We start from the raw sequence: 17,084 nt of genomic DNA, 5'->3' as shown, positions 1-17,084 counted from the left end.
TAAGCTCAGATGATCCACTCACATCAGCCTCACAAAATGCTGGGACTACAGGCATGAGCCACCATACCTGGCCCAGTAGGCAGTTTTTTGTTTTTTTTTTTTTTAAGTTACATCATCCACCCTGGTGAGCCCTAGTGTGAACAAACATTAGTGGACGAAGGCAAATTTGTCTTAGCTACAGTAGTGTTCAATTCCTATTCAAGATAGAGCTTTCTAAAACACTAAAAATACACTACAAGTTCTTATTATCAACTACCCTTAATGCTGATTCACTGGGAAGATAGGAGCCATTAAACAAGAATTCTCTCATTTGCCAGTGTCTTCTCTTCATCATCACTGTAGTTATTGTATGTTTCCCTAGAATCTGAGAAGTTACTACAGTCATCTTTCTTAAAGTTAATTCTTCATCTGTTCTCTAAAGTTCATGGCAGTTCCTTAGACTCCCACAGTCCTCTAATGTCTTCATACTTCTTTTTTTTTTTTTGGGAGACAGAGCCTGGCTGTCACCCAGGCTGGAGTGCAGTGGCACAACCAACTGACCTTTAATCTGGTAGTTACCAAGCATGGCCAACTTGGGATCATGCTTGATATTTCATTTCCAGTAACTCTAGCATTCGTCATTCACTGCAACCTTCGTGTTTCGGACTCAGGTGATCCTCCTGTCTCAGCCTCCCAAGGTGCTGGGACTACAGGCATGCACCACTACACCCGGCTAATTTTTGTATTTTTTGTAGAGACAGAGTTTCACCATGTTACCCAAGCTAGTTTCAAACTCCTTGTCTCAAGCGATCTGCCCTCCTCGGCCTCCCAAATTGCTGGGACTACAGTTGTGAGCCACCGCACTGGCCGTCTTCATGCTTGTTCTCTGTCGACTCTGTTCCGTCCTCAAGTTTGCATGAGAAGATAAGTTTCACTAATCATAACAAGCACGTAGTGCTTAAATATGACAGGTCCATAGTCAGCATTTCATTATGTTAGCTTTTTTAGTCCTCATGGTAACATGAGATAGGCACTGTGATTATCCCCATTTTACAGATAAGGAAACCAAGGTGCAGAGAAATTAAATAAATTATCCAAGGTCACACAGCTAGTAAGTGGAAGAATTGGCATTTGAACTCATGCCTCCCAGCTCCATAGATCTTACTCTTAAAAATTCCCTTTTTCCACCTCCCCTTTAAATTTTAAACTATCTTCATCACACCTTTTATTTCTGAATGTTTGAATCCATCACTTGTACCTTTTAACTTCATTTCTTCTTTTCCCATCCTTTGGCCTAACACCGTAATCTCAGTCAGTCTCCACTATTCTCTCAGAAGGTACCAGGGATATTTTCAACACATCCCACGGCCTTTTCCTTCATTCTTATTCTCCAGCCAGTGTTTTACACTGCTGATCACCTCCTTCTTGCAATGCTAGTTTGATTTTTAAAGCCACATTATCTAAGTCCTTTTGAGCAACTTTGCATATATGTTCCCTTTTTCTTTATACTCTGCCAACTTTTCTTTCACCATATGTGAATTGCTTCAAGGGTTAATTCTCACTACACTGTACCCTTTATTATAATAGGGAATAAAAGAATGAATAAAGTCCCTGCTTTTAAGTTGTATACTGATGTATAAGGAAGAAAAACATGTAAATACAGCAACACAAATAAGTTTTAGAATCAAAAAATCTATTAAGTAGAATGATGACATAAAGAAGGATTAACCAAATCTTCTCACAGCTTTCACAGAGGAGATAATCCCCAGACTGTGTGTAAGTGTGTTCTCTGAACCCTGGGATTTCATAGAAATTTGTTTCAGGCCCATTGAGTCTTTTCATCAGTAGAATTATACTCTGCATATGTGCATGAGTGAAATGTTCTAACTTATTAAATTGATAGGTTTATTTCTGAGTCCAGTTCCTAAATTTTGTTTTATGCCTACATTTCTCCCCAAGAGCAGTGAATCTACTTAAATTAAAACACAGTCACAGTTTCTACCAAAATGTTAATATCACCACATATAACTACAATAAACTGCTTTGTAAAAACTATGACCTGCATGACAAATGAGAACATTTATTATAACTTCTATCCCAAAACTTACATCTTAATGCTTAATTTCTTGCTGTTATTTTTATCTCTTTCTTCCATATGCTTTAACTTAATTTCTGTTTTTCTCCTACTTATCATTAAAATTTCACCTTACCCCATCTCCTTTCTTTTATGATGTTTCCATGACTTCAGAATGTTTGAAAGTCCCTGTTCTAAATCACATAAACTCAGAATCCTAAAATTACCTTTAATTCCTTCTTTCCCTATACACAAACTATTCCAGGTCTTTTAATTTTTCCTTCATTTTCACTAACTCTAGCATTCTTCTCTTCATTAAGGTGCATTCTCCCACTTTCTGTTCTCACGCCTAACTTGCCAAACCTTAGCTTGTTTCTAAAGTCCGTGGTTCTTTACTCTTTGATTCTTCTTGCCTACTGGACTAAGAGTCTTAGAATATCAGTTTCATCCTATCACTGCTAAACTCAGACACCTGAAATACAGAGAAGTGGTTAAGAGTGTGGATTCTTCATTTAACTGCCTGGAGTCAGATCCCAGTTTCACCACTTACTAGCTATGTGATCTCTGACAAGTTACTTAAACTTTCTCTCACTGTCTTCACCTCATCTTATAAAATGGATATATAAGATTAAATGTGCTAACGTGTAAAATCCTTTAAAAAGCACATAGTAAGTACTCAGTCAATTTTAGCTACTGGTCATTGTTGATACTATCATTGCAGTGGTAACAAGCCCAATCGCTTTCAGTGCTCTGCCATTCGTTTTCAGTGCTCTACAATCATTTCAGTGCTCTGCAAGCCCAGAATTGTTGGCCTCTTATGCTTGGCCTTGATGAAAATAAGGCAGCTAGAGAAGAGAGAGATGAGTTCTTGATTACCTATCTCATAGAATGCTTATGAAAATCCCAAGAGATATAAACCACAAAAAAACCATGAAATCAGGAGAACACAAAACAAATGGCTAGAATTTAATAGTAAAATATATAAAAGTCAAGAGACCTCCAAAAACTAAGCTCCCAAATCCAATAAGCCTCAATAGGAGCTAGGATTTCAATGCATACTAATAACAGGACCAAGGATTTAGGATGTCACAGGATCAAATAATTGGGACTGAGGACATCTCAGTCTCTACCCTAAGAAAAAAGAGGTTAAAGAGTAGCTAAATGTGGCCGGGAGCAGTGGCTCACACCAGTAATCCCAACACTTTGGGAGTCCGAGACAAGTGGATCACTTGAGTTCAGTAGTTGGAGACCAGCCTGGGCAACATGGTGAAACCTCATCTCTACTAAAAATGCAAACATTAGCCAGGTGTGGTGGTGCTTGACTGTAGTCTCAGCTACTCTGGAGGCTCAGGTGGGAGGATTGCTCATGCCAGGGAGGTCAAGGGTGCAGTGAGCACTTCAGCCTGGGCAACAGAATGAGACTCTGTCTCAAAAAAAAAAAATAGCTAAATGAAATAGATTTAACATTTGTTGAATGCTTCCTATTTGCCAGGAACTGTACTAAGTACTTGACATGTATTCTCATTTAATCCCCACAAAACACTACAGGGACAGTACTAGTATTCTATTTTGTAGATGAGAAAACCGAAGCACCAAAAGGTAAAGCATTTTGCCCAAAGTCACACAGTGACAGATTTGAACTCAATCTGGTTCAAATATGACAATGTTCTATGCCACTTAAAGTATTTCCCCCTTGGAAATTCACAGTGCATGGTGTTGTTTATAGTTCTGAAAATTCCTAAAGGAAAAAATCCCCATGTGCCATTTTTAGATTCAGCTACTCCCAAACTCACTTAGTTTTTCTACCCTATCTGTTCTTTCACCCAAAAAAAGATTTATTGTCATAATTGAGCACAGTTATACAGACAGCAAATAACAAAAATTTTGTGTTAGAAGTGAGTTTTTAATTTGACTTTAACCTATAATAGCCAGGGTTTGTTGAGTGCCTGCTTTGTGCCAAAACAGTTCTAAGTGCTTTATATTTACTAACTCCTGCCGTTCTCCCAATAGTCCTATCAAGTAGATACTCTTATTAGTCCCTTCTTAGTGATAAGAACCTGAAACACAGAAAGGTAAGCAGTTTGCCCAAGATCTTACAGCTCCTGAAGGCGGAGCTGGGCCCCATCCAAGCAGTCTGGCTATAGAGGCTGCACACCTGCTTACCATGCTTTACTGCTCCTAGTACCTTCGGACCAGGCTCAGGTAGTCTTAGCCCTTCCATAGTCCATAAGTCATACCTGAAATTCGCAAGATCTTTCAAGTCACTCTCAAAATATCAAATATTTTTACTAGGTCTTGGTAAATCTTCCTCGTTCTCTTACCTTTTCTGATCCTTCCCCACTCCAGACTATAGCACACTAGACCACTCACCAGTCTTCAGCAGCCTAGCCTTGTAGCAAGGAACATGTGTGCACTGTAGTTAAACAGACTTGAATTCAAATCCAGGCTCCATCATGGGCTAGGGTTGATACCTTGAACAAATCACATGAATCACTTTGAGCCACAGTCTCATCTGAAAAATGGGATTAACAATAGTAGTTTCCTCATACAGTAGCTTAGGGGATTAAATAAAGCAGACATGTAAAGCTCTCACCTCAGTGTTGTACTTGTTTTTGTTGTATGTTTGTCATTGACCTCATTGTATTTATTGTTAGTAGCATTAGTATTATCTTAACATTTGCCTGTTCTTAAAGAATCATTTCTGTTTTCTGTTTGTTTTGTTTTTGAGGCAGGGTCTCACTCTGTGGCCCAAGCTGGAGGCAGCAGGACAATCATAGTTCACTGCAGTTTCTATTTCCCAGGCCCAGGGGATCCTCCTGCCTCAGCCTCCTGAGTGTCTGGGACTACAAGCACTTGCCACCTCGCCTGGCTAATAAAAATAATTTCAAATTCCACTTCTTCTAAGAATACTGTAATTCCAAACCTTGTCTGTATTCTGGAATAATTCCTTTTTGTACTCTAGAGCATTTTGCCTTAAATTATTGTCCGATTTTTTCATAATTCTCTTTTCTAGATAGAAAGTTTCTTGAGATCAAGGAATATGTCCTTTATCTTTGACTTCTGTTGGAATTAATATAGTGTTTTGTGTATGTTTGTATATAGTAGATCTTCATTATTCACAGATTTTGCATATTTGAATTTCCCTCCTCACTAAACTTTATTTGTAACCCCAAAATCAATACTCAAAGCACTTCCTTAGTCACAGACATACGCAGGGAGCACAGAACAACAAAAGGTTTGAGTCAGCTTATGTGCACTTGCTCAGCTTAGGTTGAACAAGGTGAGCTCTGGCTTCTTATTTTAGCTTTCATACTGTAAATAGGTGTCTTTTCCTCGTCAGTTTAGTGCCACATTTTTTAACATTTTTGTACTTTTTGTGGGTAATTTTACTGTGTAAAATTTTGCCGTGTAAAATCATCCCCAAGCACAGTAATGTAGTGCTGTCTAGTGTTCTAAGTGCAAGAAGGCTGTGATGTGCCTTATGAAGAAAATAAATATGTTAGGTAAGGTTTGTTTAGGCATGAGTTATAGCGCTGTTCATGGTGAGGTCTATATTAGTGAATCAGTATATATTAAGATATCTTTAAAAAGAAACACAGTTTTTAAAAGCTACATATTGATCAGTCATCAAAAAGGTTGTGACCACAGGCTGGCAGGGAACCTAACTGTGTATTTCTCTAATGGTTCAGTATTCACTAATTGAGTGTTTGCAGCAACTTTATAACAACAAACTACCCTGAATAATTGACTATCCGTATGTGTGTATAAAATAGATGCTCAGTAAAAGCCTGTTAGATGAATAGTAGAATAAATGATGTTTTATGTGTTTAGGAAAGTACAAAAGTACATTCTTAAAGAACAATCACATTTTAGCCATACAGTAACTTTTTGACTCTGATATAATTATCCTCCATTTTACAGATAGGAAAGCTAACTCCAGGTTACTCAACAGATTAAATGGTACAGCTTAGGATTTTTGATGCCAAATCCCACATTCTTACCAATCCACCACTACTACTTTACACCCTTAAGGATTTTTCAACTAAATAGAACCAGAATTAAAAGAACACTGTTTAAAAGTAAGAACTTTACAGAGATGTAGAGAGTGGAAAAGCATTTTATTCAGGCATCAACTATTCATGCACTTAGATACTTATAGCAATCTCATACCTTATCTCCCACAAATGGGTATACCAATGCCATGCTTCCTTGAGATTAAGAAAAATTTTTTCACATTTTATTATTTTGTAAAATTGGAATTCACATTATAATTAATTTGTGCATTTGATAAAGTATTTCACACATAAAACTTATCAATGTATTAAACATCTTAAGTCAATGGTATCTTAGAATAAAGGAAATAGTGAAGTAATAGCTACTATTTTTTGAGTGGGTGGCTACTATTTGTCAAGCATTACATTGAAGTACTTTACACACATTACTATTTAATAATCACAACAATCCTGTAGCCATTCTTATCCTCCCATCTCCATTTTAGAAATGAGAAAGCTGCCAGTCACATGGCAGTCACTCAGCTTATAAGTGAAGGAAGTGGCCTGTCTGTGCTCTTTAACTCTGCTGCCCTGCCTTCCATTCTAGAAACAAACTTGAGTTGCGTAAGTATGCGTAACACATAAATGTCTGTCTCTCTTGAGAGATACATACTTAGGTATTCTTTCTAGACAACATAACTAACTTACTTAAAAGTAACTTTTCGCAGAAGGAATTGGTAAATTGATCTCTTCTTAGTGACCATACATCATCACTTAAAATTCTACCAAATCTCGAACCTTCTTTTTAAAAAAAAAAAAAAAAAAAAGATGGAGTTTCGCTCTTGTTGCCCCGGCTGGAGTGCTGTGGCGCCATCTCGGCTCACTGCAACCTCTGCCTCCCGGGTTCAAGCAGTTCTCCCGCCTCAGCCTCTTTAGTAGCTAAGATTGTGCCAGACTTGTGCCACCACACCCAGCTATTTTTTTTTTTTTTTTTTTTTTTAGTGTAGGCGGGGTTTCACCATGTTGGCTAGGCTGATCTCAAACTCCTGACCTCAAGTGATCTGCCCGCCTCAGCCTCCCAAAGTGCTGGGATTACAGGTGTGAGCCACCACACCCAGCCAAATCTTGAATCGTTTATCTTGCCAGTTTTCTCTAAGGTTTTTTATATTCTGTGGAGATTTTTACATAGCCTCTTACTTCCTTTATATTTGATCTGCCATCTGTAATATAGGTTGAGGATCCTTATCTGACATTCTTGGAACTAGAAGGGTTTCAGATTTTGGAATTTTTTGCATTTTGTAATATTTGCATATACATGAGAAATCTTGGGAATGGGAGCCAAGTCTTGATATTCGCTTATGTTTCCTGTATACCTTATACACATGACCTGAAGATAATTTTATATAACTTTTTAAAATAATTTTGTGCATGAAACAAAGTTTGTGTTAAGTGCTTATATGTGGAATTTTTCACTTGTGGCATCATGTTGGCACTCAAAAAGTTTTCGTTTTTGGAGCATTGCAGATTTTCAGATGAGGAATGCTCAACCTGTATATTGCAAGTGTTTACATTTTACCGTACAACAGTGAATCTCTGCTGATACTTCAGGTATAGTTAGTGAGATAAGTGATTGAGTTTCTTTTTATTTTTCTGTCTTACAGCTAATGGTTGCAGAGAAGAATGGAACAATCCGATTTTATGATCTTTTGGCCCAACAGGCTATTTTATCTCTTGAATCAGAACAAGTGCCATTAATGTCAGCACACTGGTGCTTAAAAAACACCTTCAAAGTTGGAGCCGTTGCAGGAAATGATTGGTTAATTTGGGATATTACTCGGTCCAGGTACTTTCTTGATATGTTTGTCTATTACAGAAAAAAAAAAAAGGCAGTAACTATTGCTAAATGATCCACTCGTCCATCCTGTTATACCTGAGACTACACTGTCAAGCGAAAACAAGTCTCTCCTATAGAAGGCCAGAGCTATGGATTTTTACATAACATAAAGTTGCTATCCAGATTTACTCTGGGAGTAACCCAGAAAGGACAGTGCAAAAGAGGAAATCTTGGATCTGTGCAATGTTTACTTATATTGGAAAATAAGAAAAACACCGACCCTGTTGCATGATGGTTCCCTGCAGTGGTTCTAAGTCATGTCTTTATTGTATTTCATCTGTTTTAACTGATTGCTTGTTTAGGATTTATTATAGTTTAAACACATTGGACATTCTGTCCTATAAAGAGAAGATACCGTTTAAACCTTAAGTTCACCCACTTGAGTCTAACACATAATTCATAAAATGCAAAATATTATCTTTTAGTTATCCTCAAAATAAGAGACCTGTTCACATGGATCGAGCCTGCTTATTCAGGTAATGTACCATTTTTGTCAGAGCTGTGATTTGATCTTTTGATGTCGTGCTGTGCCACCACTGGGATACTTTTGTAGTTCTCTTCTTTGCACTGAGTTTTTTTTTTTCCCTGATTACAACTAAGTCATCGATTGTGTCTTTTGGTCTAGACAAGGAGTTGATTTGTTTTCCAAATATTTTCTTTATACAGAAAAACATGTAACCACTCCACCACTACCACCCCAACAATTTGGAATATATTATGCTTCCTGATTGTTCTGTGCTGTTAAGGATGTAAATGTAGGGGAGCCCATATTCATGTATATAAACTTTATTATTGTGTGTTAAATGAAACCATGCTAGATAGTATATCTCTGCGATGTGTTTTTGCTTTTCACTTAAATTAACATACATGTCTACCTTGTTCTTTTTCATAATACTCCATTGTATCGTGTGGTCATTAAGCTATTATTTCTGCTTTTTAAGGAACAGCAAAACTAAATGAGAGACTAAAACCAGTGAAATTTTATTATATGCTATATTCCAATATATTGGGGATATAAAATATCCCCAATAAAGTTGTAGAACTTAGAGATACCATTGTTGAGAATAAAATACATTCGACTAAATGTAAGAATGCCGTGGATCATAAGAGATATCCTGACTTCAGAGATGTGTGAACAAATATACACCAATGAGCGAGTATACATCATTTTTAAAATCAATGAGCTATGGTACTTATAAGTCTAGAGGAGGTAGTCTCAGGGCTTGTTTAGCAGCTCATCACTGTCATCAAGAGCTCAGACCCTTTTCATCCTTTCCCTCTGCTATTCTCAATGGTAAGGATTTGGGACTTGTTGCTTCATAGTCACAAGATGGCTATGAGAGTTCCAGGCATAAGAGATGTACTCCATTTGCCAAAGAATTAAACAAAAAAAAAGTAAGAGGAGAAGAAGGAACCCTCTCCTTTTATGGGAGATTGCTATGACTGCCTTAAACTAATTATGTCTAATCCCCTAGGGTTGGACACACTGTGCCCTGAACAAAGTTGGGGTTCAGTTAGCATAGAAAATGGGCAGAATGACTGTCGTATTTGATACCTTATTTGTGTCTTCTACCACACTGTTACCCCTTTGGTTGTGAAAAAAAGGATTGTATTAACCTTGTGTGACTTTGGAACTTAATGAAATGACACAAAATAAGCACTTCATAAATACTTAAAAGTATGAGAAAATATTTATGGAATATTTTCCTCAAATTCCCAGTCTAATTGTAAAGACATATTAACAAATTTAGCATTATTAAAATCACTGGTTTTATACAAAAAGAAACCTGTTTCTGGCTAGGTGCTATGGCTCACACCTATAATCCCAGCACTTCAGGAGACCAAGGCAGGAGGATCACTTGAGGCCAGGACTTTGAGATCTACCTGGGCAAGATAGCAAGACCCGATTTCTACCAAAAAAAAAAAAAAAAAAATTAAAACTTACCTGGACATCGTGGTACACACCTGTAGTCCCAACTGCTAGGGAGTCTGAGGTGGGAAGATCACTTGAGCCCAGGAATTTGAGGCTACAGTGAGTTTTGTTAGCACTTCTGCACTCCAGCCTGGGTGACAGAGCAAGACCCTGTCTCTTAAAAAAAAGAAAAAGAAAAAACCCGCTTTAGAAAAGCTTGTCGTTGTCTATAGGATACAATACTTAATTTTATGCATCCTTGTTTCACAGGTGGTCCACAATTAGTGAAAATCTGTTTGCAACCACTGGTTATCCTGGCAAAATGGCAAGCCAGTTTCAAATTCATCATTTAGGACACCCTCAGGTAATGTGGAAATGTTTTATAACATATGTGCTTTTCTTAATTTGTGTTTTTGACTTTTCCACTCATAGCCCCAAATTTGTAATTTGTTAACTAAAGACATTTATGTTTGTTATCTGCTTAAATTGCAAGAAAAGGTGGTTCATTTGTTTTTGTTTTGTGTGTGTGTGTGTGTGTGTGTGTGTGTTGTTTTTTTTTTTTTTTGATGTTTGCATTACCAGTGACAACAGGTTTTTTTGGCCAATGTTCATGTAAGAAGCTTTTTATTCTTCTGTCACTTTTATATTTTCTTCTTTATTTAAATACATTAATTTTGCTTGTTTGGTTGGTGTAGACTGCAAAAATGGAGTCTGGATTGTACCAGTTATTCATACATGGATTGTATCCCATGTTCCAGCTGCATATCAATAATGTGTATTTCACCTGTAAGGGGGCATATTTTTAAATTTTGTTTCTGCTACAAAGATAAATTATCAATGCATTTTGTATTTTTGCAAGTCATTTTTATTTATTAATTTTGGGGACTTACTGTGCTTCTTTAATTCTTCACATATTTTATAGCCCATCCTCATGGGTTCTGTAGCTGTTGGATCTGGCCTGTCCTGGCATCGAACTCTCCCTCTGTGTGTAATTGGAGGAGACCACAAGCTGTTGTTTTGGGTGACTGAAGTATAAAGTTTTCTTTGTACCTTAGATTCACAAACTTTGTATTTTTAGTACATATTTTGAAGAATTTCTATAGTACATATTTTGAAGAATTTTTATATCAAATATACCATATACTTTAGAAAATGTCTTAGTTGCTTTTATTAAATAAAATGTGAATGATTTGAAAAATTATTTTTCTACTCTGTGTGTGTGTGTGTATATATATATTTTGTTTTTAATAATCTTATAAAATCATATATTGATTCAGCAACTGACCTCCAGAGAAGAGATGACCAAGGAAAAATAATGCTTTTGAGTTTATCAGAAAAGGAATATTTAAAGTGTACCTATTTTCTGTACTTTGAGTGTATGCTGTTTTTCTAATTCTCAGGGCCACATTTATCAAGAGAAAAAAAGGCCAGGTGCAATGGCTCACACTTGTAATCCCAACTCTTTGGGAGGCCGAAGGGAGTGGATCACTTGAGGGCAGGAGTTCAAGACCAACCTGGCCAACATGGTGAAACCCTATCTCTACTAAAAAAATAAAAATTAAAAAATTAGCCAAGCATGGTTTGGAAGACTGAGGCAGGAGAATCACTTGAACCTGGAAGGCAGAGGTTACGGTGAGCCAAGATCGTGCCACTTCACTGCAGCCTGGGCAACAGAGCAAGACTATCTCAAAAGAAAAAAAAAAATAAAAGGAGAAAAAAATATCTTAGGGTACTCCGGAAGTGGTTGTTGAGTGTGTGTGTGTGTGTGTATATATATATATGTGTGTGTGTGTGTGTGTGTGTATACTCAATGTAAAAAATGGTTTTCAGTTTCTTAAATATGTAATTATATTACTTAACCCTGTTTATTATATGCAGATTCCTTTGGACTAGGTGTTTTAAGAGTCTTAGAACATGTGGTATATGGGATCAAAATGACTTCTAGTGTATCCCTTTAACAGCCTCCTTTTTATGAATCTTCACTGTTCTTACCTAGAAACTTAAGTGTTTTTGAGATGGGACCTATTGGCAATGGAACCATGTTCACCCTCTCAAAGATCATTAAAATCAACATTATCTAAGACAGCTGTATCACATTTTGGGGACACATCATGGTACAGTCAGAAGGATATAAAATTATGGTTCTGCTTGTCAGTCACATACAGAATTCAATACATTTTGACAAACTGCCCATTCCTGCAAGTTAATACCCTCTTTGAAGCTTCACTTCCTCTTGTAAAGTACCCATAGAAATCATTGTTTTGTGGAGTTGCTGTGAAGATTAAATAAAGGTGAATGAAAGTACCTAGTATGTGTCTGTCACACGGTTCAGAGATGTATAGAAATTATTTATTTCAGAGATGAGTAGGTCTTATTTTTGAGGTTTTAGAGATTTATGTTTAATGCCAGTAAATATTTTTTACTGCAGTTTTCTATTCGTAAGGTGTCTTAAAATAATTATAGAATCAAGAACATGATATTGGCCGGGCGCGGTGGCTCACGCCTGTAATCCCAGCACTTTGGGAGGCCGAGACGGGCGGATCACGAGGTCAGGAGATCGAGACCATCCTGGCTAATATGGTGAAACCCCGTCTCTACTAAAAATACAAAAAACTAGCCGGGCGAGGTGGCGGGCGCCTGTAGTCCCAGCTACTCGGGAGGCTGAGGCAGGAGAATGGCGTAAACCCGGGAGGCGGAGCTTGCAGTGAGCTGAGATCCGGCCACTGCATTCCAGCCTGGGTGACAGAGCGAGACTCCGTCTCAAAAAAAAAAAAAAAAAAAAAGAACATGATATTTTTAAGAGATAGGAGAATGTTCCAGGTAATTAAAAGAAAGAATTCAGTGAAATTTTATAATATGTAGATGTTTGGGTTCAACTTTTATATGCTTTAAAGTACAGATGAAAAATTTCATAGCAATTTCCTAATTTTTTTAATACAGTTAAATATTATAACCAAATGATATAAATGGTTTTGTTTACCCCTTCATAATAAGATTTTGAACTAACAAAGTAAAAAGCAAAGAGCAAGGAATTTTGACATGGTTCTCTTTAAGACTCTCTGTGATGGGGCAAGGATTCCTAAAAGCATCAGGATAGCCAAAGGGCTATCAATAGTGATTCTTATAAGAATTTGTCATTTCAGGATGTGTCCAAGAAATAAAAAAGTCACCTCTAAGGCCAGTGTATTCAAAAGTTGTTGTCATATACTTAGAAAAATTGATGTATGAAGTGGGTGGGTTTTATTTAGGGATGGAAATTAGGGAGATGATTATGTTGGGCTTGGGTGTATAAGAAATGGATTCTCTGGAATAAGGGTTTAACCAAAATATAAAAGTTGTCTGATAAAATTACCCAGTAGGTCTGGGCATGGTGGCTCATGCCTGTAATCCCAACACTTTGGGAGGCCGAGGCGGGCAGATCACTTGAGGTCAGAAGTTCAAAACCGGCCTGGCCACCATGGTGAAACCCCACCTCTACTGAAAATACAAAAACAAAATTAGCCAGACATGGTGGTGCATGCTTGTGATCCCAGCTACTTGGGAGGCTGAGGCAGGAGAATTGCTTGAACCCTGGAGGCAGATGTGGTGGTGAGCCAAGATCACACCACTGCACTCTAGCCTGGGTGACAGAGCGAGACTCCATCTCCAAAAAAAAAAAAAAAAAAAAAATACCCAATAGAACTTCTGTATTTTAGTAGGGGAAGCTGTGTTGGAAAAAGATAACTCATGATGATTGTATACTGTTATGCCAAAAAGAGGCAGGAAATGTTATCCTCAAAGAGAAGAAAATGGTGATTCCATTTGTGGACTAATATAGTGACTGTAAGATAAGACATTCTCAAGAAATGAGAGGGTTGCCTTCACCTGTTAGTTTCAGAAATGAAATGTACTTTATCCTGTGTAAGCATTGAGAACTCTAACCTCTTTTTCTTTCTTTAGATCTTAATAGTAGGCTACAGGACCATGTTCCAACTTATACTTTGTTGTTAAATTTTATTGTGTTTAATTATTTTTAAATCGTATAATTTTTTTTCTTAGTAAACTTTGTTCTTCGAAATATGTTTAAATTAGACTAAGACACGAGGAAGTATTTATGAGGAATTAGTTATTGGTCATCACTTCTAATTCCTGATGATAACATGAGATATTTCACATTGTATGTCCCAGTTTTAGTTTTTCCATGTTTGTTTGTAAATATGTCCAAGAGTGTTTTTCTTCTGTTGAAATTTAAGTTTTCCTCAGGATTGCTTCACTTAAAACATCAAAGTGAAAAAAGTTGTACTTGTATTATTTAGGACTATTGAAGCAAAAGTCAGGATATCACAAATCTGCAAGATGTCAGAGCTAAATCCTACATTTTTCAGAATGATGGGATCATAAGTCCCATTTCATTTTTATGATTTGGCTTCTACGTTGTGAGTATTTCAGTATCTCTCCCATGCCAAAACACAAAATCACACACCCATGCACTCCAATTTGTTTCTTACTTTGGTAATTTGTGACTACATATTGACACTGACCTAGAAATGTTTCTGTTGCTGTTTTAAATCTCATGTCAGTGAAGAAGAAATTGAAATCTGGTTTGCACATTTGTGCCTGGTTTTCTGTAATTGTCTAAAATCTGACATTGTCCCAGAAACGCTGATTGGGAAGTTATGAGGCAGTATTGTGCCCAAGACTGATTTTAATAGTTTTTAGGAGAGAAAAAGTAGTCACTCTAGACTATTTTCCATGTTTTTCTATACCTCAAAAAGTTAAACTCAGTTTAATCCAACTTTATACCATACAAGTAATAATAGCCTTAGCTCTGAGCCTAAATAAAATTTGCCAAATAAAAATGATAATTATGATCCATTTCCACATATTCCTCATGAGAGCTTGGTCAAGTCCTCAGAAGCAGCATTGTGTTCCGATATATCTTTATCAAACTGTGTGCTCAGCAGCAAGGACAGGAGAGAACACTCTGCTTCTTTAATTTTAACACCTTGCTGATTGAAAAACATTTAACAGGCATTTGAAAAGAATTTCAAAACAATTAACATTTTTTTCTGATTATACATTTAAAGAAATAATGCCCTTTAAAATGTAGGTAGAATTTTTTTATTAACATGATTTTAATTTATAGCAACCATTTGTTACCTAATCACAGTAACACAACAAAATAATTAGTGTATCAGCTTTGAAGATCTCATTTCACAAAAGCTAAAAAACACATGTTATGATATATCCATCACTCAAACTCATAAGCACTTCCTTTTGCATGCATTGGGCACAGATTTCATGGAAAATCAAAAGCATTTAATCTACTTTCTGACATTTTCATCTGTTCTTTGAACTACTTTAATTAAAAAAATTGTCCTTATATAGGGTCAAGTGACGTTTGTTTGTCTGAAAATTTCCTTGGATCAGCTTATTTCTGTGTAACATGTCTTTGTTATACAGCTATTTGCCTTTTAAACTAATTTCTAACAGGATACTCTACCTTGGGACTTGTAACACAATGTAAGCTTATAAAATCCACATGAAAAATAGTAAGTAATGGGGAGACCACCGGGTTTCTCAGCCTTTACAAACAATTTGACTTAAAGATTTATGAAATATTCATTTCTACCAACTTCATTTATAATGCTGTAATGAGTTGAGTTTCTGTTTCTATGAAGTAAAAGACAATAAATGCTGCTGGTATCTGTGCTTCTAATGGTGGTTAAACATAAAACTTTGATCTTATAAACACAGCTGTTGTCCTATAATTGAGCCAAATTCAGACAGGATTAAACCCTGGCCAAAATTAAGGTTAATCTTTGCAACCATCTCAAGTAAGAGCTTTCTAATACTGTTTTAGGAAATCTTTGTTTTTGAGACAGCATAAAAGGAAGTAAGTTCCAGACAACTGACCTCTAAAGTAAGCCAGACGCAACTAATGATAAATTATACCATAGTGATAAAGAAGATGGAAAGGTGGAAACTGCATAACCAAATAAGTTCATTTTGGTTCATTTTGACTTAGAAAGTCACTTCTTACCATAGTAGTCTTAGTTGACATTAAGTTTAAATCAGACCAATATAAGTTACTTTTTAATGAACTTCTTTCTACCATCTTAATGTTTCTTTGGTTAATTGCTAGTACTTTCTTCCACTAATAATAAAACTAGGTGTTTATTACAAATAGAATAACTTGATATATTTTATTGTAACTGTGTAATAGCTCATTTTGGTTTCCAGCCTACAAAAAAAAAAAAAAAATTCATTAAGTATTAGACTTTCTGGAATTTTAAATACTTTGCCAAATGTTCTGTAGGGCTGATTCTCCTGAGATTTGGACACTAGCACCTCAAGCTGTGTTGTGAACAGCTAATAATGCATTTCTCTCCAAACTGCCTATTCCAAGAGAACATCGGTGGTAGTACCCCTCACCTGAAATCTGTAGAGCTCTAATATTGGATTGGCTAATACGATTTTCCTGGCACTTGATTTTGAGCCAAGTACAGGATGTGGTTATATAGACAGCTGCTTCAGAAGTCTCACCTCATCCTAGACTTAACCCACAAATACGTTAAACCCCAAGAAAATGGAACAATTCCGGAATTCTGTCAGTGTTTTTGACCTCTCTCTTCCCATGGTTATACTCACCTAACACAATAACTAAGATGTATTTTTATGTATACATAATTTTCATGTAACCCTGGGTCATTGCTCCCCAACCTTGGTGGTAAGTACCTGGGAGAATATGGAACTATTGCAAGGGTTCTCAAAATTATATTCATGCTACCATTAGCAAAATTCTCTTTTTTCTTAGAAGCCATGACCTCCTGGGGTCCTGAGATAATATAGACAGCCCCCAAATCAAACTTGCTCACATGTTCCCAACAGACTTTGACTTAAGGTGTCTTGCCATCTTCCACTTCCTCCCCAAAACACCATAACAGGAAGGAGGGGAATGACCCAGCCAAGGAACTCTCCATTCACATTCAGAGATAGTGGCTTTTGTAGATCTCAGCAATCTTAGAGGGTAAAAAAGTGTTCCCAGATATGTGGAGGTGTGTTTGTCAACTTGATAATCTACTACATGTCTTCAGATTTAGCTCTGGTGTTTGGAAATAAGCCAGTGTACTTTAACCATTCCTTCCTGTGTGGTATATAGGAGGCAAGACTTTCTAAGGCAGGATGTATTACAAGAAAACTAATAGAACCTAGCCTGGTAAATGAAATGGAGAGAAATACTATCTTTGAATG

General features: G+C 36.6%; 1 protein-coding gene across 1 annotated transcript in view; it reads left to right on the top strand.

The window, feature by feature from the left end:
* Positions 1 to 11,052, top strand: part of NUP37 (nucleoporin 37) — a 46,452-nt gene extending 35,400 nt beyond the window's left edge. The window contains exons 7-10 of the mRNA XM_025402928.1: positions 7,707 to 7,888; positions 8,365 to 8,415; positions 10,122 to 10,215; positions 10,774 to 11,052. Of these exons, the coding sequence (XP_025258713.1) occupies positions 7,707 to 7,888; positions 8,365 to 8,415; positions 10,122 to 10,215; positions 10,774 to 10,887 (441 nt within the window). The 3' untranslated portion in view covers positions 10,888 to 11,052. The remainder of the gene's footprint in view (positions 1 to 7,706; positions 7,889 to 8,364; positions 8,416 to 10,121; positions 10,216 to 10,773) is intronic.
* Positions 11,053 to 17,084: the final 6,032 nt, after the last annotated feature.

This window comes from Theropithecus gelada, chromosome 11 (genome assembly GCF_003255815.1).
Source record: "Theropithecus gelada isolate Dixy chromosome 11, Tgel_1.0, whole genome shotgun sequence".
In the NCBI taxonomy this organism is placed as follows: domain Eukaryota; kingdom Metazoa; phylum Chordata; class Mammalia; order Primates; family Cercopithecidae; genus Theropithecus; species Theropithecus gelada.
The sequence above is the reverse complement of the archived record's forward strand: the minus strand, read 5'-3'. Positions and strand labels throughout refer to the sequence as shown.